At 39.6% G+C, this 25,991-nt stretch overlaps 1 protein-coding gene across 1 annotated transcript in view; it reads left to right on the top strand.

Annotated features, from left to right (window-relative positions):
• Nucleotides 1-21,606, top strand: part of GPC3 (glypican 3) — a 456,600-nt gene extending 434,994 nt beyond the window's left edge. The window contains exon 8 of the mRNA XM_054577034.1: nt 21,145-21,606. Coding sequence (XP_054433009.1) covers nt 21,145-21,314 — 170 coding nt within the window. The 3' untranslated portion in view covers nt 21,315-21,606. The remainder of the gene's footprint in view (nt 1-21,144) is intronic.
• Nucleotides 21,607-25,991: the final 4,385 nt, after the last annotated feature.

The raw sequence follows: 25,991 nt of genomic DNA, 5'->3' as shown, positions 1-25,991 counted from the left end.
TTGTACTCCTAGGATATATATAGTATAAATCATTGGAAAAGAATGAGATTTTCTGATTTTTCTCATGATTATCCATTGCCACTTAAACAAAACACAGGGCCCTGCAGAATTGGAGTTTGGACTGTTATATTTTGATGAGGGAGAGAGACATGTTCAGAAGATTGGGTACTGATCAAGCAGTGCCAGCCCAGGAAGGTTGCGCTGGTCAGCTATAAAATAGAATAAAGTCAACAGATTTCTTGAGAGGATAAGGAAGGACCACAATGCAAATGTGATTAAGGGGAGAATAAAGGCACACTCATTTTCTTCCCAGTTTTGTCCCAGGAAGAAGCACAATAATCACAGCGTTGTCAGATTTCCTGGTGACTAGAGATTTTTATCACCTTGGTGGATTCATCTCTCCTAAGAAGCTGATGGACTGGCCCAAATCAAATTAACAATGACAGGTCACTGTAGGGTGGGCCAAAATCACAGACGTGATACTAGGATCCCTTTAAGATCTTGAACTCCTCCTCTAGCTTATGAATTCGTTTTCTTTTTTAAGACTTTATTTGTTTATCTGTTTACTTAGAGTGGAAGGGAGGGACAAAGAGAGGGAGAGATGCATCAATGTGTGGTTGCCTCTCGCATGCCTCCTACTGAGGACCTGGCCCGCAACCCAGGCATGTGCCCGGACTGGGAATTGAACCAGCGACCCTTTGGTTCACAGCCCGGCACTTAATCCACTGAACCACACCAGCCAGGGCTAGTTTATAAATTCATAATCTGGAATGGCCTAACCTCCCTAGGACACTCTTTTCCAAAGTACTTGTAGAAGCAGCCTGGGAGTATGGAATGAAACCTGGTGGAATGGTTGGCCAGAGCCCCACCCCTACCTTGTCAGGGGACAGAAGAGGACCGCACAATTAGAAATGGTCAGGGTATATACAGTGGAAATGGGAAGTAGGGTTGAGCCTGGATTAATAAAATACTCACTGATGCCTGAGCCTGGGGTCCTGGCTATAGAGGAATAAAAATGTAGGAAAACCTTGTCAGAAAATGAAGAACCAAGTAGGCTGAACTGCCTCAAAAGGAAAAAGCAAGTTGTTGAACTTCATGATTTCAAAAATGCCTGATATGCTAGCTTGCTGGTTTTCATCAGTAATAAAGCTATGAGGAGGGACAACTTGATTTCTATCTGAAAATCTAGGAACTGGCATTTCACAATAGTTGCTGGATCTTTATATAAGAAAACATTTTAGATCTTTTACCCATTACCTGTAATGGTCTCTCTATTTTCTCATTTTAGCAGAATTTGTAAATTGAATTATTTCTAATTTTTTTAATGCTAAGTACAACTAACTGCTTATTCAAATTTGATCTATCTCTGTACAAATCAGTTGGACTGACTTTCTAAAAAAGAATCTTGAATTCAACAAGACTTTTTTTTTTTTAAATCATGTTTCCAGAGCATTGGACAGTCAGCTTGGCTTCCCCCCCTCCCCCAAGTGCTTTGGAATGTTGTGGCCAGCTTCATTTATTGGTTCCTAAAACAAAGTTTAAATATACCCGAACTCATCCTTGCATAATTCCTCCCTTCTTCTGTTCAGGCACAGAAACATTTTTCAGATGTCCTTTTTCTTTCTCCATATTCCTGAACATTTCCCTTTCTTTGGTCCATAAATTGAGACATAGGTATTATCTCACTTAATTTTTTCTTCAGTCCTGTGAAAGCAGTACTATTGTCCCTAATTTGCAGATTAGCAAATAAAAGCTCAGATTTAAAATACTGTGGCCACATAGCTAGTAGGCGATAGACCTGGAAGAATGAAGCTTAGGAGCCTGGGATACTCAGTTTCTCACACTGCCCATCCAGACCCTGACATTCTCACCGTGGCTCCATGGCAGTGATCCCCAGTTCTCACTAATCCTGTGAAAACAAACTAGCATCTAATCAAAATGGACGTGCGTGTGTGAATTCCATCTAAGTCCTACTTTAACTACATTAACTATATCGAAGATGGAGACTAAAGCACAGACACCAAGTAATTTCTTCTTAATCTTGATGGGAAATCAAGACTAGTACCTTTGAAGGGAACTGAACCAGGCTGCCTCCTTATTTTAATGCTGCTTGGAAAAGTTATTGGACTTCTTCACCTTTTTGATTTAACACAAATATTCTAAGATGCCAAAAGTTTTTCAGGCACTATTTTTATTATTTGGAGTTCTCCTAAAGTTAAAGCAGAAGGCCTTGCGTGCATACATGTGTATATTTTAGAGCTATGTGCTTTATATATGGTGACTTGAAAGTCCTTCATGTTATGATATTTGTGTGTTTTGTTTTTCTGCAACACTTTTTTAAAAATAAATGTTTTCATAATCATCCAAATGCTGCAGTTCACGCTTGTGTCATCAAATATAAACTAAATTTCCTACTGGTAAATACACTTGTTCTGGAAAAATGCCAAAAGTAGTCAGAAGAAGACACTGAAAGTTTGCTTCCCAAACTATGATGATAAATTATCTGTTGTTCAATTAAAACTACAGAACTGATTTTTTCATCCCTATTGAAATCATTGCAAGTACTCCAAGTTCTATCATTTGTGCATTTTGCATGCTTTCCCCATAATTAACATAAAGAAATTAATGTCTTACAAGCTTCAATATTTGATGCTCTGTGAGGGCTGAAGATATTTAAAGTGAAAAGAAATGTAAATAGAATGAAATTCTTAAGAAAGATTACTGATATGACAGGACTAAAGAGCTTGGGAGTGTGTGAAAAGTGCCTCTTTTTTCCCTTTAATAAGTCCATTACTTGCTCTTGGGCATATTTTAAGGTCCTTTTCATGCTGCATCTAGAGTTGAGCATGCTTTGTATTTCAAGCTTTGTCTATGAATCAGTAGAAGCCAAAGTTATTTCTGCTTTAAAATAACATGAGCCAGGAACAGCTAATCTCTTTTCATTCTGAGTTCCTTACATTATTTTACTGGACAAAGTTTGTGTTGGCTACAAAACAGGCCATTCATAACATCTATGAGAAGGAATTTAGGGAAGAATGAAGAGAGATTGTAGGATGTATAAAGACTCCCTCTCCTGAGACCATTAAGAAATTCCAAATTGGCACTGTTTTGAATAGTGACATTGCATTAGCCTTGCTAATTTCAGTAATTCAAGCTGATAGCCTCTATTTACGAATCTGCTGGATGAAACCTTCCCATAATGACAGTACCAACATGCTTCTCGCCCAAGGGGAGTTGATATTTTAAAAACAGGCAATGAGAGGAAGGTAGTGAGGGAACTTGGAGGGTGATCATTGCTAGTACAGCGGTACCGCTCAGTAAGAAACTCTTTGGAGAGGGTTATAGGTCTTTACTTCTTCAATAAGATACATCATCCATTGCTTAAGTAAATGCACTTTTCTTTCTATACGCAGGGATGAAAATACGAAACGCAAGATTTGCCACTCCTTTACCTCATTGCATCCCACCTCTGTCATTATCTCTGTCTGGCTTTTAATTGTCTTCATTTCAATAATCAGGACTGGAAAAACAACCCATCCAAATTCCTTTATTGTTAAGTAAGAATATGTTTGTTCTTCAGTTCATAAAATGTGCAAATAAACTGACAGATAAGTTAATGGCAAAAACTCCAGGGGAGCATGCCTTCCTTTTTAAAGGGAACTGCATATAAAAGACATTCTCCAAATCTCTCTGGACTAAACTGGCATCTCACATCATGCTGGAAAACTGTACAGAGGAAAATCTTCAGAGCCTCACAAGCTGAGAAAGGAGAAAGATTGCCGAGTGTTTGAAAGGGTTTAGGATTTCATTTGAAGAGCAGCTGCACCCCACTGTGCATGTGCTCAGATGCACTGAGCACCAGTGAGGCAGCAATTGGAACTCTCTCCAAGTGCAGTGATAATGAACCTGCTGGTGACAGGGCATAGCCGGCAATCCAGGCCTTCTGCACATCTGGCCCTGTGTTATTGACTTGGGTTTTCTGTCAGTCAGTGAAGAAGACCAAAGCACACTCTCCTTCCCTTATCAGTTTGGATCATCAAATAATTAGGAGAGGGAAAGGAGAGAGAGGATGAACATAAAAAAGGGGGTGATTGTAATATGAAAGCATGAGATATTTGCTTAGGTTCCAGGGCACTGTTTCTCCAGAGAAAGTTCTAATATTCATGGTTTTCTCAAATAACAAGTAACATGCTTGTGGAGCACATGTAGGTTACAAATCATATGTATATATCTTATCTCACTTGAGAAGTACAATAGTATGACTTCGGTACTAAATAACAAAGTATTCTCTGCTTAAGGGCAGAGCAATAGAAGTCTGCGGATCAGGCTTTCCCAGGTTCCCTTTCAGACGCTCACAGGGGTGTCCAACCTGCAGCCTGCAGGCTGCATGTGGCCCAGGATGGCTATGAATGTAGCCCACACAAAATCGTAAATGTACTTAAAACCTTTTCTTTTTTTTTTCTTTTTTTTTTTTTTTTTTGCTCACCAGTTTTTATCAGTGTTTGTGTATTTAATGCGTGGCCCAAGACAACTCTTTTTCTTCCAGTGTGGCCCAGAGATGCCAAAAGTTTGGAAACCCCTGCATCTGCACTTGCCCAGAATTCCCACACTTATTTCATGCCTCTCGTGTGGTGCTTATCACATTCTATCTTGGATACAGCTATTTTCATACTCATCTATCTTCTTGACAGGCTAGAGAGCTCCTAGAGGCCAATGACTGAGTTTTCCTCATCTCTGTGTCTACCATGGCACATAGCAAAATGTCTAGAGAACAACACATATCCAAATTCATATTCATTTCAGTTCCTCCTGACACCCATACCATGTGTCCGTCTCCTGCTAGATGGAGAGCTCCTTGAGGGTAGGATCCAGGTCTCATCCTGTATCTGTAGTACCTGGCCTGCCTGATACCCAGTACAACAGATCCTCAAAGAACATCATCTTGTTCAACATAGTTTCATTATAACATTGAGGACGCTGTAGGAATTTAATTCTGGTGTATATCAATTAACTATAGTAAAATTATTTTTGTTATACATCATTTTGCTTAAAGTCACAGGACCTATCAATGACTTTAAGTGAGGACTTGCTATACATCAGTAAATGTTGCCAGTACTCAACAAGTGTTTAATCAATTAATTGCATTGCGCTAACCATAATTAACGTAAACCCTGCCATTCAACTTGGACTGCCACATCAACCATTCATCTACTTCAAGAGGTTACTCATGGTAATACATTTAAACCAAAATCTTTTGCCCTGACGTGTGTGGCTTAGTTGGTTGGGCATTGTCCCACAAAGCAAAAGGTCGCAGGTTCGATTTTCTGGTCAGGACACATACCTGGGTTGCAGGTTTGGTCCCCATTCCGGGCACGTGTGAAAGGCAACCAATTAATGTTTCTATCCCTATCTTTCTCCATCACTTCCCCTCTCTCTAAAAATATACATAAATAAAATCTTTAAAAATAAGCAAACCAAACAATTTTAGAAGGACTCAGAGAGGTAGTGATAATGAATACAGTGACTCAGAATTTTGTGTATTTTAACTGTATTTTCCCCAAAAAGCACTCTGGAAATGACAAGGGTTAGAAGAGGTTTTAGGGAAAGAAACTATAGAGGAAAGAAAAAAGCAGTGGGAGGTAAAGAAAGCAGGTGAGAGACCCTTACGTGAAGAATGCTGCCTAAGTCTGTAATCGGGGCCCTGCAGCCTCTAAATGCTGCCTGCCTAGCTGGCTGGGGCATGAGAAAGGTGAAACCAAAAAAAAAAAAATCAAGTTGAAAAGGAGGCCTCCTAAACTTAGTTTTAGGCTTAATACTAAGGAAAAAAGATTTGAGGATTATTTTACCTTGTTGTTAGTCAAAAGGGGGCTTCAGATTTCTCCCCTGGGTGACCTAAACTGTAATCTGTCTCTATAGCCCTCTGTTAATACTTCTTCCATTCGTGAGGAAATTATAGTGACTGAAGAAGCTCGACTTACTTCCTCTAATCTCTTGGAAGAGAAAAATTAAAAAGACAACAGAAATTGCTGTCTGACTCAAATTCTGTATGACATAGGGAGTATTGATTGGAACAAATCAATCGAAGAAAACAATCTCTATTTAAGAAGAATGCATCTTTATCGTGGTAATCCCTTTAGTAAATTGCTTTCTCTGGTGACATTGCTTACCTAATTACAGTTTGCTCATTTTGATTTTCGCTTTACATTGTTGCTTGCTGCTTTTGCAGTTGTCGATTTGCAGGCTGAGCAATAAACTTACTGCTTGCATTAAAAATTCTCGGCCAAATGTCACCATTTTTGGAAGTGAATCAAGGGTCACCATACAATTATGTTTCTTTTAGCACTTTCTCAAAAGACTTATTTTCTACCCCTTTAATAATTTCAATTCTCTTCTCAGAGAAATATTCTCATCTTCCAAAACAAAATTGTGAAAATTAAAAACAATACTAAAATGGGTACAAGCAGACCATGGTGACAGGTTATGTACTAGGATTTGCTCCACAATCCAATTTGCATAGTTTAGCATAATACTGATTTTCTTTTTTTTTCCTGAGTAGAGATTTTTACCAACCAGTTTTATTTATTTGTTTGGTTGTTTTTAATTTTTTTGGAAAGGGAAGAAGGTAGAAAAATACTGATTTTCTTGATAAAAGCACCCTATTGCTCAGTCATACTCAGCAGTGGGTCTCACTGTGACTCCCAAGTCATCTTTACGGCAAGAGTGCCCAGCTAGATTCACTTGCCAAAGCTTGGAAATGCATAGTTTGTTTTCAATGAATTTTTTTAAAATAGCTGTTGCATTAGGGTGACATTATAAGATGTTTTTTTTTCTAAAGATTCCTGAATAATATGCTATTGTCTTCTCGATATCTTCTACATCATCGGTTAAGAAACAAGATCTCTCCTTTCCCAATCTTTTCCAACCAGTCCTTCCCACCTTCTGCCCTACTGTCCTGCAGCTGACCTCCCCTGCAGCCTACATTCCTACAGGCCAAGGTTACTCTAGGTGTATTCTTATGGAAATAACACCACATAACCCAGAGGCATGTGTCAGAGGATATTCACTGCAGCACTGTTTGTGCCAAGGAGAAATTAGAAACAAAGTAAATGGCTCTTGGAGAGGAAATGGCTAAATGTGTTATATTCATACTAAAGGAGTCAGGCAGTTCTACATGTATTATCATGCAAATATTTCCAAAAATATGTATCATATGCATATGCATAGAAAATACATTTACTGGTAATTACCCCTGGGGAGTTGTGGAAGGGGAAGTTTGGAGAGGGGCTTTCTCTTTATTTATTTACTAAGGTGTTGTTGGGCTCTTTAGCTTCAAAAATGTATTCATTTGTTGAATAGTTAAATTAACAAAATAAAAAGACTATTTAGGGTGTGGAGGATGTTTTGCAAGAGGGAGGTCAGGACATCTGGCTCTCAGTCCTCCAGGTGAGAGATGATGAGAAGAAAATCTAAGTAGTAGCAGTAGCAAACAATGGCAATGAAGAAGAGAATTCACAAAATATTAAGGAAGCAGAATTTACAGGATGCAATAATTAATTACGCCTAGAGCATAAAAAGGAAGAGGAATATAAGGTGATTTGCAGGTTTCTGGCTTGGGTAATTAGACAGCTAGGTAGAGGCATTTACTTCTGCGTAAACTGGGAAATCCTCAGTGATAGATAAAACCAGGGCCACAGATGAAGGCATTCATGACTTGAAAAGTGAGAAGATGTGACAGCCAGGAGAGAGAAAAGCAGTTTGCAAAGGAAAAAGAATTTCTGTGAGAATGACCAGAGAGGCAGAGGAGGGGCCCAGGATGAAGGTGTGTCAGAAAGGGGGGCACCAAGTTTCAAGAGAGTGTGGCCAACAATATTGGAAGCTGCAGAGAGCTCAAGATGAAAAAGTAAGACTCCACTGAGAGGTTATCTATAAACTGACATGAGGGATCTTATTGGGTATTGTTACACACCTCACTAAATTTACTAAAAATTATTTAATTTGTACACTTGAAATTTGCTTGAAATGGATGAATTTTATGATATCTAAATTATTCCTCAATAAAGTTGTCTTAAAAATTAAAAAGTGAGAAAAAACAAAGGATCCACTGGAATTAAGTTTTGAGCGAGCTATGATTCCAAGGGGAACTTTCCAGTCTAATCTTTTATTTTTAATGGTTTGGGAAATAAATGAAATAGAGTGACAGGAAACACATGAGATTACTGGTGCTACATCTTGATCCTCTCTCACTCTCTCGCAATATCAAAAACTACTTCATATGTATGATTTGCTTTCACCAAGCAAAGTAATGAATATTATCATCTTATTCCCTGTCTCTCTTTTATTAATTGCAGAATAGTTGCTGTATGTTTGTTATTGTTGTTGTTGTTGTTATTTAGCATGTATATCCAGAAGAAGTTTAGGGTACCAGACTCTAAGGTCCTAGTTTTAATCTGTTTTTGTTGTTAATGCTTATATTTTAATGTGTGTAAATATAACTTCTTTATTGACTCTTTAAGGCCTTTTCACTCTAAAATCTCATCATTCATTTTCTGACACCTCTCCTATGCTTACAATATGATGCCTTGTTCTTCTCAGCCATTTCCCTTCTTCATTTGCCTTGGCCAATAATAAGATATATGTGGTTCTCTTGGTTAATGAGCACATTTGATGTATTCTGTAGATAGATAAAAACAATATGGAAAACTCCTGCCCCTTCTTAGTTATATGAAACCAGGGCTGCCCTTGACCTTACCTAATTAGAGTGTTCATTTCTTGCCAATAGCATCTTCTTTTTATTTTGGTTTAATATTTTCTTGCTGATTTTTATACTCTTCCTTAGTGATCTGCTGTCTGGCTACTTTTTTTTTTTTTTGGTAGCAGAATTTTCCTTTTTTATTTTTACGTCTTTATAGCCAGGGGTTTGTGCCACTTGGCATCTTTTTTACCTTTCCTTGCCTCACTTTGGACTTGCTTAATTTGTTCTAATGTCCACAGAGCTATTTGTATGAGAGTCATCCAACTCCTTCTCCTCAGTTACCTTCTCCTTGATTATTTCCAACTTATGTCCTAATCATGTTCCCAAAATGAATTTTCTCTATCTGATGCCTCTTCCTCCTCTGGTTCCTGAATGGTAGCATTATGTGGCTGTATTGAGCAAGGTGCCTATCACCTGTGAATTACTGCTAAATGTTTCCTATTGTTAGGGAAAAAATTGATGTAAACAATTCCCGATTTGGTTGTGCCACCTCCTATGTAAGAGTCCTTACCATATACATACATTTCATACTGCCTGATAAACTTTTGCATGCTTTTTTGAGACTTAGCTGCAGTTTAGCAAACTGGATGGGTTATGTGTTTCTTTCTCCCCACCTTATGCAGGTCAGTAGTTAGCCCCTTAAAATTATGTTTTGATTCATAATTCCTTGGCAAATTTAAAGCCCTCATCTCTAAGCTAACAGTGGTCCACAAAAGACACTGATACCTTTCTTTGAGAGAAGGTCCAAAGCAATCTCTTTAGATTCCCCTCCAGAAAGTGTCTTTGTCAAAATATAGGGATGCAAAGGTCTCTTGAACCCTGTCCCTTCACCCTCATACCTGTCATGAGACCTCTAAAGACCTGCATGAAATCCTAGAATCACAGGGTTGGAAGAAACATTGGAAGCTGAGTGCCTTCACCCCTATTCTATGTTTGAATCTCTTCACCAATCTCTCTACCAAATGACTGTCCAAATTCTCATGGCCCATCTCGGGAGATAGATCTCACTGCTTAGAGGCAGCCTATGCAATTTTCAGATTGCACTAAGAATTAGAAAGTTTTAAAACTTCTTTTAAGTCTAAATCACTTTCCCTTAAGAGAAAGACAAGGTTATCAAATACCAGTAACTAAAATGGCATGACTATGGAAGAAGAAAAATCTGAGATAGAGAGAGAGGAGGGAAACTGAGCAAAGGAGACATGAGCAGGTGCAGGAGATCAGAGAGTGCCACGGAAAGAGGTCTGTGGTGCCACAGGGAAATGAGGAAATCTGAGCTGAGGGGCAGGAAGAGTGCTGAGAGGTAAACAGTAAGGGAACAGAAACGCTGGTGGAAGATTAAAGAATGAGGACCTCTTCTAAAATAAATGAAATGCTGGTTAGAGGTTTAAATCAAAGTGAGGAGGAACAGGAAAGCACTTTTAAGGTTCAAAATCTGTTGGAAGATTCCAACCTTACCCTTGGCCTAAGGATATAGAAAAGAATACTGTGAAGACAGGAGAGAATGTCTGGTAGATCAATGGCTGGACAAAAGAGAATAATTGGACACAAGAAATGAGTTAAAGAGCAGTGGAAAGAGACAATGAAGTGAATAGAGAAATAGAAAGGGGGAGAATGAAAAGACAGAACTTTTAGGTTAAGGAATTGTATTTATTCCTGTGCCAGAACGCAATTGTATTTTCCTGGCAGTCATCCCATGGACCTCTGCACGGGGAATAGGGTGCTGGCATGTTTACTGCAGGTTCTGAAGTCTTATTGCTTTGTACTGTTAGAGCCAAGTAAGGGACTTCATTAACGAAGCTTCTTTTAATGTCAAAGAGACCGACACTGAAATTTCAATCACCAGCAGCTCCTGCACTTGGGAATTGGTGGCAATGGAAAGGGCAGGGTGTGGCCCAGCGATGGATAGATTGTGAAGCAAAGTCAGGGGGCAGAAGTGTGGGAACCGAATCATGAAGGTTTGAAGTGAGAAATAAATAAAAGCTGCTCACCAGAAAACCTGTTTCCTATCCAGCATGGCACACAGGATGCCAGCATGTGTCAGCTGCTTACATATCAAGGTATTGCGTTCCAGGCAGCAAACGGGAATAAGAAAATAATCTCCGTAGATTCCATCCACATTGAGCGCTGTCAACTGGTGCTGTGGGTAATCAAAACTGACTATTGTCAGAAGGGCTTTGGAATCTAGAAGCCAGGGTTTGAGTCCTGCCATTTGCTTCCTGAGCCATTTACCATTGGCCTGGCCTTTGTCTTGTCTTCATCATAGCTGTGTGGAACTCCTTCCCCTAAGGAAATCATCAGTTACTGAGGATAGACTCCTTGGGAAGAGCGTCTGCTAAGGAGGTAGCCCTTCCCCTGCTCACCCTCAGTAGACTGGAGATAGATGTTTATTCGTGCAGATATTGAATCATGCATTCATTCAGTCAGTCAACAAACGTGTTTTTAAGTGTCTGTGCTAGCCAAGTACTGTGTTTGAGCTACAGAGAGGAATAAGACTCATTTCTTATTTTGATAGAGATGATAGTCGAGTTGAGGAGAGGAACATAGCACTGACTAACTCAACTATGAGGCACATTGAAATTAGTGCTATAATACAAATACATTCCAATAAATAGTCAGAGAAGGAAGTGATTAATTTGGGTGGAGTGAGAAGGGAAGACTTTCTCGAAAAGATATTTGTAACACGAGGCCTAAGAGAGACACTATCCCAAGCTGAGAGAGCAGCATGTTGAAAGACACGGGAACTTCAAAGCACTTGCCATTTTCAGCAAATGATGAATGGGATGGTATGACTACAGTACATGGTACTTGAAGAAATATATGGGCAGTTGAAACTGGAAAGCAAGACAAGATGAGATGGAGAAGCTCATGAATGCCATGCCAAGGAATGAGGACTTTATCCCACATGCAGTAGAGAACCATCAAAGGATTTTGAGAAAGAGAAATATGATTCAACATCTGATTTAGAAAGTGTTGTCTTGTTCCTGCTATCACAGAATAGAACATTTCTTTTTCCTGGACAGCAATGGGCTATTTAAAAGCAATGGGTATCTTGTCTAGCTGGGGCATTGAAGACTGGGGGGAGTGGGAGAGGAGGGAGCTGCTGAAAGAAAGAGGAGAAATATTTGACATCCAATGACAGAGGAGATGATGCCTATATGAATGTGAGAATGGGGACTTACTGACAGTCTAGATCTAAAGATGGGAAGGTAGGAGGATAGAGCCAGGGTCACAGTGTGTTCTTCCAAGTAAACTGTTGGGAAAATAGCCTCAATTCCCCAAATGCCACTGATGACGATGGAGGCATTTCACAACTGGAGAGTTTTTTATGGAACAAATTCAGATGGAACAACTTAGGGAGGCTTTTCATCTTCCATTTATGAGGACACCTGCCTGCTATTGCTTTCTGGCCTGCAATGTTCCTACACCCAAGCTGAGTGGTTTTAGGGATTAAGCCATTTTGACCTGTTGACTGTTGTACTAGTAATTTTCCTCACTGTTGGGCATTGCCAGGACATTGTAGTCATTTTAGTACATTGTAGTACATTTAGGGCATTGTAGTGCATTTTTTGTAAGATTTATCACAGTGAATTAAAAGTGGAAAATTATTAGACTTTGGGTTTTCCCAGTCAGGTATATCTAAAGCCCTGCCCCAAATTCTATCAAAAGAACTTTTTCACTGAGCATCTTGGAAGCTGGCCTCCAGGGGACTGCAAGGCCACTCCTTCACTCTCCTGATCCCTCACCAGCAATTGAATGTGGCCACTACAAGTGACATTTTGTGTTTTCCTTCTACATCCCCAAAGCCAAATGATGTATCCCTCTGTACTGCATCATGCCTGAAATTTATATTATAAACATAACTTGGTGAATCTACACCATTAAATTTTTTTAAAGGAATGAGGACAGAGCGTATTCTGTGATCAATTTTTTAACATGGTTTCAGCTTAGCATCATTTTTGTGAGTCACAAAAGTAAATATAAGTTTCCTGATTTGTATAAAAATTTCTAAAAATAGTTAGCCCCATATAAAAATCCTTGACAAATATTGCCCTTGTCCTCCATTCACAATTGAGGAGCCATATCTGCAATTCTAAGGTGGTGCTTAAATGTCGAAAAGACTTAACCTAACTTGACTTTCAAAGCACCAAAGGAGTATGATTTGGGGGTGGAGCTTTGGTATAAGGTAGATTCACACACACTTACCCTTCCACAAAGCAAAATACCAGAATAGCAGTACACTTTCCTTAGGAACTAAGGTGTACCCATTATGTTGTTATATTTTGGTTTCCATAGTTTTCTTTTTAATCATGGTTAAATAAATAAATATATATATATATATCATATATTTTGCCATTTTAGCCATTAAGTATACAATTCAGTGGCATAATTACATTAACAATGTTTTGCAACCATTCCACTATTTCAAAAATTTGCCTATTCTGCTTATTTATATTTCTTATAAATAGAATCATATACTATGTGATATTTTGTTACTGGCTTCTTTCACTTAGTATCATGTTCTCAAGATTCATATGCCTTGTAATATGTGTCATTACTTGAGTCCTTTTTTGTATCTGAATGAATATTCTATTGTATGGATGTACTACATTTTGTTTATGTATTCATCCATTGATGGACACTTGGGTTCCTTTTACTTTCTGGCTATTATAAATAATCTGCTATAAATGTTGTTGTACAAGTATCTGTGTAGTACAGGTTGTTTACTTAACAAGGATAACAAGAAATAGCATTTCCAAAGTCATTGAGTTAGAAGTCTGGAGGCACCTTCTAAAACAGCTTGGTTGTATAGACTAGTTAGGTGATGTGGCACTGATAACAATGCCACAGTACTTCAAGCACAATCAGGATGACAGAGCCTCATTTCACACACTCTCAAACTTCTCTGAAGACTAATCAGTATTCAGTGAATCCAAATCCACTCCCATTCTTTCATCAAGGCAGTGCTATCTGGTTTTTATCCAAACACCCTACTGAAACTTTTCTCAAACATTTTCCGTAACCTTCTAATTGACAAAGATGAGGAGGGCCAGCAGCTTCTTCTCAGTCCTTACATTTTGTGACCTCTTTAACTTTCAACAACGCAAACCTTCCCCCCTTTAAAATGTTCTCTTCCCTTGCCTTCTCTAAGCCTGCTCTCTTCATCTTCTCCTCTGGCCCTCGCTGAACAGTGTCTCTGTCACCAGCTTTTCCACCAACTTTCAAGCCCATTACTTACCATGGGAATGAGGTTAACCTCTCCTGTGAGCTGTAAGGGTTTTGATGAGCTGTGATTCCTGTGGAGCTGTTAGGCACCCTTGGGAGAGAAGGATCTGTAGACATGGGAGTAATAGTTGTGACGTTTGTGAAAGCTGCTGATAATCCTGGTGCTGATGAGGAGGACCAGCACTCATACCACCACGCATTACTGTCAGGGTTTCCAGTTTGGAGTTACTCTGTTACTGGGAATATGACTTTACACATGATTTACTTAAATGGGTACTATTGTAGCCCATATTATAATGAGTCTACAGGAAGATGGTTTATTTTTTAAAGGGATTAAGTGATACTTGTGTTTGTCCTTTTTGTAATGGCTGAATGCAATATTGAACCATACTTTGTGGTTGAAACCACAGAAATCATTTTGTATTAGGAAACAAAGTTGTCTGAGCCTAGTTAAGGGCATTAACTGGGGTGTTTCCCTTTTGACAAAGAAGTTGTCTTAGAAAAGACTGCCTTAAGTCATTTGTAAGGAATTTGTGAATTAGAGCTTGGTAGTTTACAAAGCCCAGGTGACCCCAACAGGTTGCCTAATACTGCTTTACGACCTTTCCATCTAAGTACCCCTTACATCAGTGAAGAGTGAAGGTGAGTATCTGCTCCTGAGTGTCTGGGACATAACCTGAATGTCCTAGTAAGAACGAAACATTTTCTGAAGTCTTAAATGAGCTTGCAAATAGTGCAGTTATTCTCCGTCACCACAGCCTTGTGTGTTTCAGTATAAAATAGTCTGCTTTCCACCCATAGATCCCTAGTAAGAATCATGCCATGGCTTCACATAGCCCACTGCAATGTAACCTGACGATACACGTACCCCAGATTGAAAAGCAGAAGCCTATAATGAGAGAGGCTATGCCTATACTAATGGGGAAAGCCATTGTATTCTTTCAACATCCCATAGTTGGAACTGAGGGTGTATGCAGGCTGAAATTAGCTATAAACAAAGAAGCTATAAACATCTCACTGCCCCAGCCCTCTTCCAGGAGCAGCCATTGTATTATTCCTAGGATTTATAGTCATTAGGCACATGATAAAATGGGCCCATTCTTAAAGAAGTCCCATTACACCAATTAAAAACCAGAGGCCCCGAGCATGCCAGCTCCCCCTCATCTGATCTATGAAGAAGAAAATCTAGACTCCTCAAAACCCAAAGGTCATCTATAAAGTCACTTTCTTCTGTTTTCAAGTCCAGGCAGTCATTTCACACCTGAAGGTTCACATGGCAGTGGTGGGGGGGTTGGTGTGGCAGGAAAGAGGATTGTGTTGAGGGAAAGACAAGGAACCAAGATCTATTTGGGGTTCAGAAGTGAATGGCAGAGCTTAAGGGCTTCTGTGGGAATGGACAGAAGAGTAAGCAGTAGTGCAATGAGCATGATTTCTCTAGAGATCCCCTCAGTTTCAGCCTCTGGGGTCTGCCAGGAAGTGTACTGAAGGTTTCACATGTTCATGTCTTGGGGGCCAACTGTACACAGCAAACGCAAAACACGGGGATGGCAGTATTGCTCTGTTGCTATATTAGGGCCAGATTGAAGCCATCTGCTGGCACAAGCTTGGCAAGAAAGAAACCCCCATGTTTGGCTCAACAACAGCATTTTCTCCCATAGTATTTTGATAGCAGCTTTTCTCTCAGGCTGCCCTGTGAAGTCTGCCCACTGGCGTGGGTGAAGCCCCTAGAGCAATTTGTTGCCCTCCTTGATGCCATCAGAGAGCTCAAGCATTTGCTTCCTGTTATATACTGAAGACCCCATTGGCGCTGTAATGGCCCAAATGAAAGCTTATCTCACTGGCTGACAGACTGTCTTTGGCTGCCTTTGTATGCCTGCTTGATGCACCCCAGGTCCAGCCACTTCTCCCCCAAAGCTTTGTGTGTACTGGCCTCAGTGGCAGTTATTAGGCCAGGGTTTAAAGAAAAAAACAGTTCAACGTGGACTTATTTATTGCCAGCGCCTCTTATCCAAGATTAGAACAGCTAAAGAAGAAAGAGGATTCAGAGTTTGGTAACTGATGAAGATCACCAGAAACATACATCTGGCGAGAAGCAAGATAATTGAACCTATTTGTTGATGGAGGCCCTCCTGGGGGCACAGCCACATTGGCCAGTGTGGGCAGAGAAATGATTGCAGCCTGCAGCAAATCCTGTCCCTCACTGGGCTCCAAGAGCCTTGGAATCAGACAGAAATAAAACTAGAAGGAAATTTAGAGTCCATCCAGTCCAACACCCTGATTTAGCAGATGAGGTGACTGAATTCCCGAGGAGAGGGAAATGGCTTGCCAAAGGTGACAAGAGTAAGTCTGGTGGAGCGTCTTTAGGAGCTCCACCAAGAGACTGAGTAAGGCTAGAGTGTTCCCCACTGAGTTCTTTACCCAAAAGAAAAATCAGGAAAAAAAAAAAACTTTTCAACATAACTTGAAGACCTTAATGACTGATGATTATTTTAAAGGGTTTATCTAATCTGCAACACAGAGAACAGGGTGAGCAAAATAAAAGACAGGACTGAGTGTATAATTAGTGCAGATTCTTGGGCCTCCCCTCTGGGCATAGTTAAATTGATTAGAAATAGAAACAAGTTTTTGGATTTAACATGACAATCTTTCTGGCCCAATAGGTTCTCACTGACATTCAACTGCAAGATAGAAACATGTTATGTGCATTTTATAATATGTACCTAATATAACAGAGATATGTTCTGGAAAATTACTGATGAACATTAAATATGAAAGATTTCAAAGGAAATGGCTTGTGGTGATTCCCCTAGTACATCTGGTTTGTAGCAAACTGAGAAAGTTTTGGTTTGGTGTAGATTTAGCTTCTTCGTCAGTTTAAAATATATATATATTTGCTACTGTCTGATCCCCAGATACTGTTCCCATAGCTTCTTTTTACCAAGACAAGATGTCTTACAAGTCTCTCCCACTTAGGACTGTCCTCCAAACTATTAGCGATGATTTTTCTAAAAAAAAAAAAACACAAACCAGATTATGTGGTTTCCTTACTTAAAAATCTTCAGTTTCCCTATTGCCCACAAAATAAAGTCTTAGCATTCCTAATCCACCATGATTTAGCTGTTAATTATCCTTTCTGCCTTACCTTTTATCACCTACCATACAGTACATACACACACACACACACACCTCACAACAATGTACACTCTGTGTTTCCTTCCAGAACAGAGGCTACTTATTCCTAGTAAGTATGCCCTACATACAATTTTTGATATTGGTGATTTTGTTCAAACTAAATCCTCTGCTTATTATGAATAGCATTCCATTAGCCCTGCCATAGCTCTACCCATATTTCATGGAATAGATTACAGCCCAGTTGTTCCAAAGAGTCTTCCCAGATTATTCTATTTGAAATTTTTCTCTCTCCCTTCTATCCCCATGGTGTTTTGCTTATGCCTTTCTCTGAGCCCTTCGTACTTCCTGTCAGGTATGTGGTTGATTTGTCTACTAATCTGTTTCCCTTACTAAAGTGCTAGAGTGTGGGATTCCTGAAGGCAAACACCAAGTCTTTTTCCAACCTTCTAGTTAATGTTTGGGCCATAGAAGGCTACCATTAAGTGTGTTAAATTAAATTGGATTATATTTCTGCTCGGGAGTACCCATATTTATCTTTGACCAAAACCCTATTTCTTCTATTGCTCATAATGCTTCCTTGTTCTGATAAACTGTCCCCTTCATCTCTAATCTCTATGATGGTGACCCAAGCCCAGAGTGTGTCTTTGCTGGAATTCCCATTAATATAAGCCCTAGGAACCCAGCTATGGTGTTGGGTGAATACATTTGCTGCTACTGAATGGGGAGCCTCAGGAAATCTGTAGCCACAGCTTCAGAAGCACAGGAAGGTATCATTCTAAATATTTCCAGGGGCCCTGTGGAGGTAGAAGGCTTGACCCAGGTCTGTTCCTGGGGCATCTAATGGCCCTGGCCATCATTATTCATTTCTTTGGGGAAATAGAACTGATATGATAATTCCCATCCTGGCTCTCAAAACCCAGAGCTTTTCCTAGTATTTCACAAAGCTTAATAAGGCTACTTAATCAAATGTTTGACCCTTTTATGTCAAAAAGTCAAACTGACTTTTCTCATGCTTTTTATTTTTATTTTTTGTGTGTCAGTGCTACTTCACTCTTTATACAACTGAATATTTTAGTGAATATAGAGCAAGAGAATTTTCTTTAAATATTGGTCACAAAAAGAAATTTGACATGTGTTTAAAATAATTGCTGGGTTGCCTCATCTGATCCAGCTTCCCTTGGCCACTGAACTCGGACTGCCCTGCTGGGTGTTATCTTCAGTGTTCCTCCCATTCCTTGACTTCATGGTGAAGTCCCGTGCCACAGTCCCCAAATCATGCTACAGAAACCTTTCCATCATTCCATTGCAGAGCTTGGCTGCCAGATGCATTAAAAGGTGCACAGGAGGAAACCCAGTTTTAACTGGGTATGTTGGCACCTGATTTCTGGAGTAGTGAAATAAAAAGTTCCCTTTGGTAATATGTATTTCACTCTTCAAGAATTTTTTCCAAGAAGGAATCTATTATTTCTTAATCACTGGAGTTTATTCAGTATATAATTTTTTTCCCGGAGATGGTATAGCTTCATATGAAGTTCAGAGTCAGACCTGCGTTCAAATAGGACCCCGAAACACTGAACTGAGTTTGACCTTCCTCATCAGTAAAATGGGGTTTATAATACCTCCTAGCATTGTTGAGAAGGTTTAATCAAATGAGATAGCACATCTAAATAGCTTAGAGGAGTGCCTGGCACAGAATGAGGACTTATTAATAGTCATTTTTATCATTTCAAAACAGGGTCCGAGAAATAGAAATAACAAAAGAACTCTTTCGTGCCAAAAGGGATTAGCAGCTACTGGAATCAACATAACTGCTGGGTTTACCATAAATGCTATAATACACAAAACTGTTTGATGTTTGCACATTATTTGAAGAGCAAGATAAGTAGTGTAGGCGCTGAGTGGTAACATTAATAGATGTTACTTCATCTTAACATTGAGCAAGGGGAATATCCAGAAAAGGAACCTGAAAGTGATTCTGAGAGTGCTCTCATTCAGATCAATCCTAAAAATATTCCTCTTCATTTAAGTTGAGAAGTTGCTGTGCGACCCAAGGCTGGGCTTTCAACAGATACAGCCATGTGTGTTCTCAGCTTCGGTGAAATCTGATCGTTACATAAGCCTGTGTTATCCTTGCCGAGTGACAGCTGACCTCGGCCTTTTCTGTGCACTCTACATAGTTCACCTCTCAGAGACAGAGGTCTGATTTCCAAGTAGAGTGTTACTCTTTGTTCTTTTTCTCTATTTTCTTTGTATGTATATATTTGGGGGAGAGAGAGAATCTAGATTACAGTCTGCTGAATCTCTTTTCCTTGAGTAAGAGGTTTCCCTAGAAAATTTGATTTGAATTATTATTGTTGCTCAATAAGAAAAGCTTTCTCAGCTTGAGAGGAGCAAAATGTAGTCAGATTCATATATATTAAAAGTTATGAAATCATTTCTTTATACAGCAGTGAAAAAATAATAAAATATTTATTGAATAAGATAGGCAAACGATTCAATCATATGTAGATTCAAATTAATAGGAAAAACATCAATACCCATTAGGTAAAAAGGCAAAGGATATGAACTATTATGTATTGAAAAATATAATTAGTAAACTAAAACAGAAAAAGTTAATCTGTACTAGTAATTCAATACATGCAAATTAAAGAAACCCTGAGATATCATCATATACTGACTACAGTATCTTTTTTCAATTGAAGCACAGTAAATTTGGTTCCCTCATCATTACTGGCATTATAAACTGTAATAGCACTTTAGGAAAATAATATTGCAATCTATGTAATCAGAGCCCCTAGCTTTGATCCCTTTCACCTTACTGCCTGCTCTAAGCAATGCCAGCCTCAGGGCAGCGTTGGTCCTGGGCCCTGCTCTGTACGCGTCCTGGACCAGTTGAGTCTTCACACTTGTCTTCCTGTGACTAATTGAGTGTTTCATCCCCCGTAAGAGGAGCTCTTCCTTCCTTTTCCTTCCTTCCCTCTGTAGAATCCCAGTCATTTCCCCTGTGCCTGTTGCTATGCATGTCAGTGTCCCCAAGGGATCTTTCCACTCTGTTGGCCACAGGACAGTTGACTGGTGAGGTCGCTCACATCACATCACCTCCACAAGCTATTGAAATAGAAACATTGGTGACAGGGTCTGGAAAAGCCAAGGGAGTAGATTTGAGCTCTAAATCTGGGAAAGCAAATCTGAAAGACGCGAAGCCCTGAGCCAGGGCCAGCCATCATGAATTTCCTAACAAACCACTGTCTGCTTAGATTTTCCTTCTGAAAGACTCTTTCATGAGGGCGACTCAAACATCCCAATTCATTTCCAGAACACGAACATGTCATAAACGGTAGGCAGGCAGAGAAGAACCTTATCCGTTAGCCTTTCTTTAGTCATAATTTGTTTGGTATTAGTTTAAATGTTACGCATTATATCAATTTTACTTTTTGTGGGGTTTTTTAGAGGGGATGAGAAGACCATACAGATAAAAAAAAAAGAGTATTTGGGGAAAATAAAACACCTTTCAATGCAAACTACCCTATCCTCAATACTAAAGCAAGGTTTCCAGGAGGGGATCTGTATTGGGTGCAGGGTCCAGAAGAGCTGCTCTGAGAGTCTACAACATCCCCTCCCCCAATGACACACATATACACAAGGAGACACATGGAGTCACCCACACTGCACCTTACATTTTGATACCAGTGAGACCTGGTGAAAATAACCTTCAGACACAGCTTTGCCAGGGAGGAGATGTTACTAAAGGCTGATGTGCACCCTATGGTATGGGTGGCTCCATTATGGAGAGGGAAGCAGCCAGCTTTCTCCCTGTGGGTATGATCTCTGGAAGGAACACCGCTAGCCAGCTCTTTCCTCTGTCTCCCCCATGCACACACCCCATTTCTTTCCCATCTGGCAGCCTTCCTGTCCACAGAAGGAAGACATCAAAGCTGGGGCATCCCAGTGGTCCAGACAAGTGCTTGAGCCATGAATAGTATATACCTAATGCTGTTGGTAATCCTGTATTTAAAATTCTTCTTTGCTTTTGACAGAACTGGCTTATGATCTGGATGTGGATGATACTCCTGGAACCAAACAACATGTGAATCAGAAGGACAACGAGATAGCCGCCTCTCACAACCTTGGGAATGGCCATTCCCCGCTGAAGGTTCTAACCAGCTTGGCAATCTATGTGGTGTGCTTTTTCTTCCTGGTGCACTGACTTTCTAGTGCACGCACCTGTGCTGTCCTTCAGCACCTGGGGGTCTTCCTCTATAAAGGGAACCCACCTTCTTATTTTTTTCTATTTTTTTATCTTATATACCTCCTCCAGCCATTAAGTAGAAGACTAACCATGTGTTATGTTTTTGAAATGAAATGGTATCCTTATGAGGAAGGTAAATTTTAGTGGTAGTATAGATTGTCCTTTTGCAAAAAAAAAAAAAAAAAATCAAGTCGTGCCAAATTATTTTCGTATGTTTGGCTGCTAGAACATGGTTACCATGTCTATCTCTCTTTCCCTTTGCATGAATTTCTTTGGAAAAAAAATAAATGCTCAAATAAAAATGCATTGGGTCTTTTTTGTAAACTCTCATATATGGTGACTATATAATGCTTTTCTTCCTTCTCACCTAGCTTTTTATGCAGCATAAGAAAATCCCACCAGGTGCCAAGAGGGGTCTTGAAACCTACGTTCCTGCCAAACTTTTGGGTGGATACCAACCCTGGTCCCAAACCCAGTCAAAGCCACTCCCTCCTAAAACACACTCAATCCATAATCTCTGTTTAGAAACCTTGGGTTAGAGTTTCTTGCCTATGAAACTAAAGGTATCTCAAGAAGTTCAACTGCCCCTTTACAAATTTCGCTTTTCTGAAATTGTATTGCTCAAATACAAATCTTCTGTGTGGGTCATATACAGTTACATGAATTATATTCTTTCATTTTCGAACCCAGAGAAGTGGGCCCAAACAGTACAAACAAATCATTGCCCAAGCTTCTTTGGTGTTGTCTCAGACTTCTCTCTCACCCTCTCCACATGATGGGGCCAGCAGTTGCCCTGGGTCAGGTTGCAAAGGTTGTCATCAGAAAACCCATGATATCTAAGGAACAATGCTCACTTTCAGCTTCAGGTGGGCTTCTTCAACATTTGTTTATTCAACAGCTAGGTTTTCATGCCTATTGGGTGTCAGGTACTGAACCAGATGCTGGAGGCAATAGAAAACCAAACAGATTTGATCCTTGCTCTCATAGAGCTGAAGGTCTGGCACCAACACTAATTCCAACACCAGCTTCTGTCGATTGTTGGCCCAGTATTATTGCTTAATTATTCTTATTACACATATAACATCACAAACAAAATGACACTATGCTAATATTTGGACGTACTTCTGCCAAAGAACCTCAGGAATAATCAACTTGCTATTGTTTGTAATGCCTAACATGTTGCCCGTTTGCCAACTCAGGTCAACAGAAACAGGTTGAGTCTTTATAATAGAGTAGGAACTCAACTCCCACCTGAGGGATAGGAGAAGCTGAATAAGTATGAGGAAGGGAGGGTGAGACACAGGGAATGAGTGTGAGCAAAGGTCAAGGATGGGACTGGGAAGTCCCCTTTGATTCTAAGAGGTGGTCTGAGCCAAGATATCCAATTTCTGTCCAATGGCAGAAGGTCACCATGCAGGAAGCAGGAGGTGTAATTTCTTACAACTTATTATCCTCCCCTCTCTGTCCTGCTGTCACCAACACACTTCTGTCAGGCTTTCCTGTGGAGCACAGGTTTCCAATATCCATTTTCATCCTTTGCAGAAACTATTGCAAACACGAAATGGAAATATTTAGTTTAGTGTTTCCTTCAGTTGGTTTGGTTGAAGTTAAGACTACAATCCATTATATTTGTTAATATAGTTACAATGATTAGTAGCAGTTGGTAAGGCTTGAAAGAGAATTATTTTTGTTTTTTAAAGTATCACCATTTCTGTGTTTAAATGGGATTCATAATATTCTTTGTTCTTTGATTCATGAAACCTAAATACTAGAAATGTTTGCTCCTTGCACCTGGTGTGATATTAAAACAACACCAGACCAGAAGAAGGATATAAACTTAATTATTGCCCAATAACTGTCCCTGTCATTCTACAGGAAGGTTTTGATTTTTTTGACAAAAAATAATTTGTGGCTCTAAGACAAGTTTTTACACCTGCCAGCAGGAGAGGACTGTTTTCCAGTCCATTTGTCCTGTCTGGGATGCAAAGGAGATTGTGTTTTTACACATCCTTCTCATTCATTTCCTCCCTACAGGCCTCAGTTCTCCTCTCTAAAATAGAGAGTCAGGACAAGATGTTTAGCATCTTTGTTGCTCTGATTTTGTGGCACTATTGGTCCTGAAAGGAAGTAAGCGCTGGTCCCTCTGCCCAGTGTTGGTGTCATAAGCCTGTTGTTCTCATATGGCTCTCAGGACTTTTTCAGCCTAAGGTCCTATTTGACATACTTCAGGTCCCAGAACATGAACCAAGATAGGCAATGTTTCTGCTGTCTCAGTACATGGCCTGCCAGCTATGGTCCATTTAGACTGAGTGATGAGGGCCAGAAGGCAACTGCTCTGTACTGTCTATGGCCTTCTGGCTTCAGCTAAATGGTTGGCATTAAAATGGATAACCATACACACTAACAAAACACAGAAAATTCACCATCTCCTATTGACATTTACCTTTACTCAATAACCTTTATCTTTTAGCTTTTTATTCATGTCTTTTCCTATCCCTCTAGTTCAGAATCCAGTTTCACTCTTACTAGGTGGCTTTTCATCTTTGAAGTGTTTATTCTGCTCTTTGATTTAAACTTTCCACATGTAAATATATTAAGATGACTATTGATTATTTTGTTATTATAATAGGCCTGGCAGCTGGGAAGTTGCTGCATCCTGTTGGAAGTTTTCAAGCCTCTTTCTCATTGGATGCATCTGTGAACTTCCAACCACTTAACTCTGGTACTTGAACAAGGTTAACTCATAGAATAACATTCTAAATCCCTAAGCTGCAAAGGACCTGCTAGTTCATCCCACAAGCTTGGTTTGATTATCACCTAATGAGAGCTCTCACTAGGTCACAACACAGCCTACTTGGTTGCTGGACACCTCTAATTTTTATCAAATTTATTTTTTCAAAAGAGATGTATAAAGGCAATAAAAATTTTAATAACACATCATTATAAAGTTTTCAAAATGATTTTATTCAATAATTCTGTACCCCGTAGCTATTTACTTTTAACATTTTGATGTATATCCTTCTAATCTTTTTTCTCTCTGTATATGTATATTCACACATATGAGATCATACTCAATGTATGATTCCATAATATAAATCAATCTTTTATTAGGTTGAGCCTAAATCTGCCTTTCTATAATTCCACCCATTTATCCTGCTCTTCCATGAAGACCAGCATGAGATTAAGATGACACCACTTTTCATACAGCTGTCCTTAAACAATTTTCAATCGCTGGCTCTTGACTCCTATGTTTTCCTAAACAGTTCCTTAAGCCCTGCTCCATGCTCCAGTGGGCCAGTTGTCCTCTTATGTCGTCATGCCTTTGGCTGAGCCCATGGTACAGCTGCAGCCTGAGTAGAATGGAGCATGGGTCCTGTTCCCATTAGTGGGCCAAGAGCTCTACCAGAGCAGTCCTAGAAGGCAGATACTTGCTTAGAATCCTCACCAACTTCTTCATGAATGATGAGATTGTGGCCAATTGAACCCCACCTCTGCCACGATGTTTTTGCAAGAATGCTTACCAAACCAGATTTCTTCCATCCCATATTTGTGTAATTTTTTCATGACTAAATTCCAATGGCTTTTGATTTTACTTGTCTGTATTTTGGGTCAGGCAGTATATACTGTGTGAGAGAGAGAGGGAGATAAAGATAATATATATATATATATAGTAGGATGGAGAATTTTTTTTCTTGCCAAGGCCACAACACTTTTGAAAGTCCTCTTTCGGAATTGCTGTTGAACCAGTTCATGTACCATACAAGAAAATCAGCCTCATTTATTTATAGTCACAACTTGTTTGGAACCAAAATAATGTTCTTCAGCTTGATCACCCACATCATTCACTAGATTTGCTGCCAAGTAGTTTTAAGTTGCTTCCAAAAAATCAAATGTGCCTTCAAGAAACAAAGACCTTCCTGAGAAGATTTCAGAGAATGTGCTATTGGCTATGGAGGGTTCTTTTCCCAAAGAAAAATTCTAGAAAATGTAAAGACACTGTACCTCTTGGAAGGACACAACACTAGTTTAGATATAGAAGGTCTGCTAGGTTTGCCAAGGAACCAACAAAATAAGTTCATTGCTTTTTATTCACTGTCACATGTAAAAATAAATATATTGACTTCGAAAGATTCACTTTAAAAATAGAGTACAGGGCTGGCATGGAGTTGGTGCTTAAAAGTGTCTGACGAATCCAGTATTCATTATACAAGTGTTTATTGAGCACTTCTTTGTGCCAGACCCTGTATCACATACTAGAGATGCAGCATCTGAGATAGACACAGTCCTTGCTCTCATGGGGTTTTATATCTATTGAGGGAGACAGACAAGAAATTAAAATGCAATATAAACACTATAAAAGGAGTATATATGGGATGCACGGGAGAGCAGTACCGTCAGGGATATAACCCTTGAAGGAAGTATAGAAGAAAGGACAGAAATTGTCCCGTTTTCAAAGAAAGTATAGAAATTATCCAAGTTTCAGTTGGAGAAAAGTGTCTTGGGCAGAACTGTATGACACAGGTTCATAATGGACCACACACAAGGCTGTTAACTGTTGCATTATTTACCATCATGGGGCATTGCAGGACGCCTGGGTGCCTATCCATGCATGACAGATGGTACAATATCAAGGTG

This window comes from Pteronotus mesoamericanus, unplaced genomic scaffold (genome assembly GCF_021234165.1).
Source record: "Pteronotus mesoamericanus isolate MK-2021 breed Mesoamerican mustached bat unplaced genomic scaffold, CSHL_Meso_final contig_40, whole genome shotgun sequence".
In the NCBI taxonomy this organism is placed as follows: Eukaryota; Metazoa; Chordata; class Mammalia; order Chiroptera; family Mormoopidae; genus Pteronotus; species Pteronotus mesoamericanus.
This window is presented reverse-complemented; position numbering and strand designations above follow the sequence as displayed.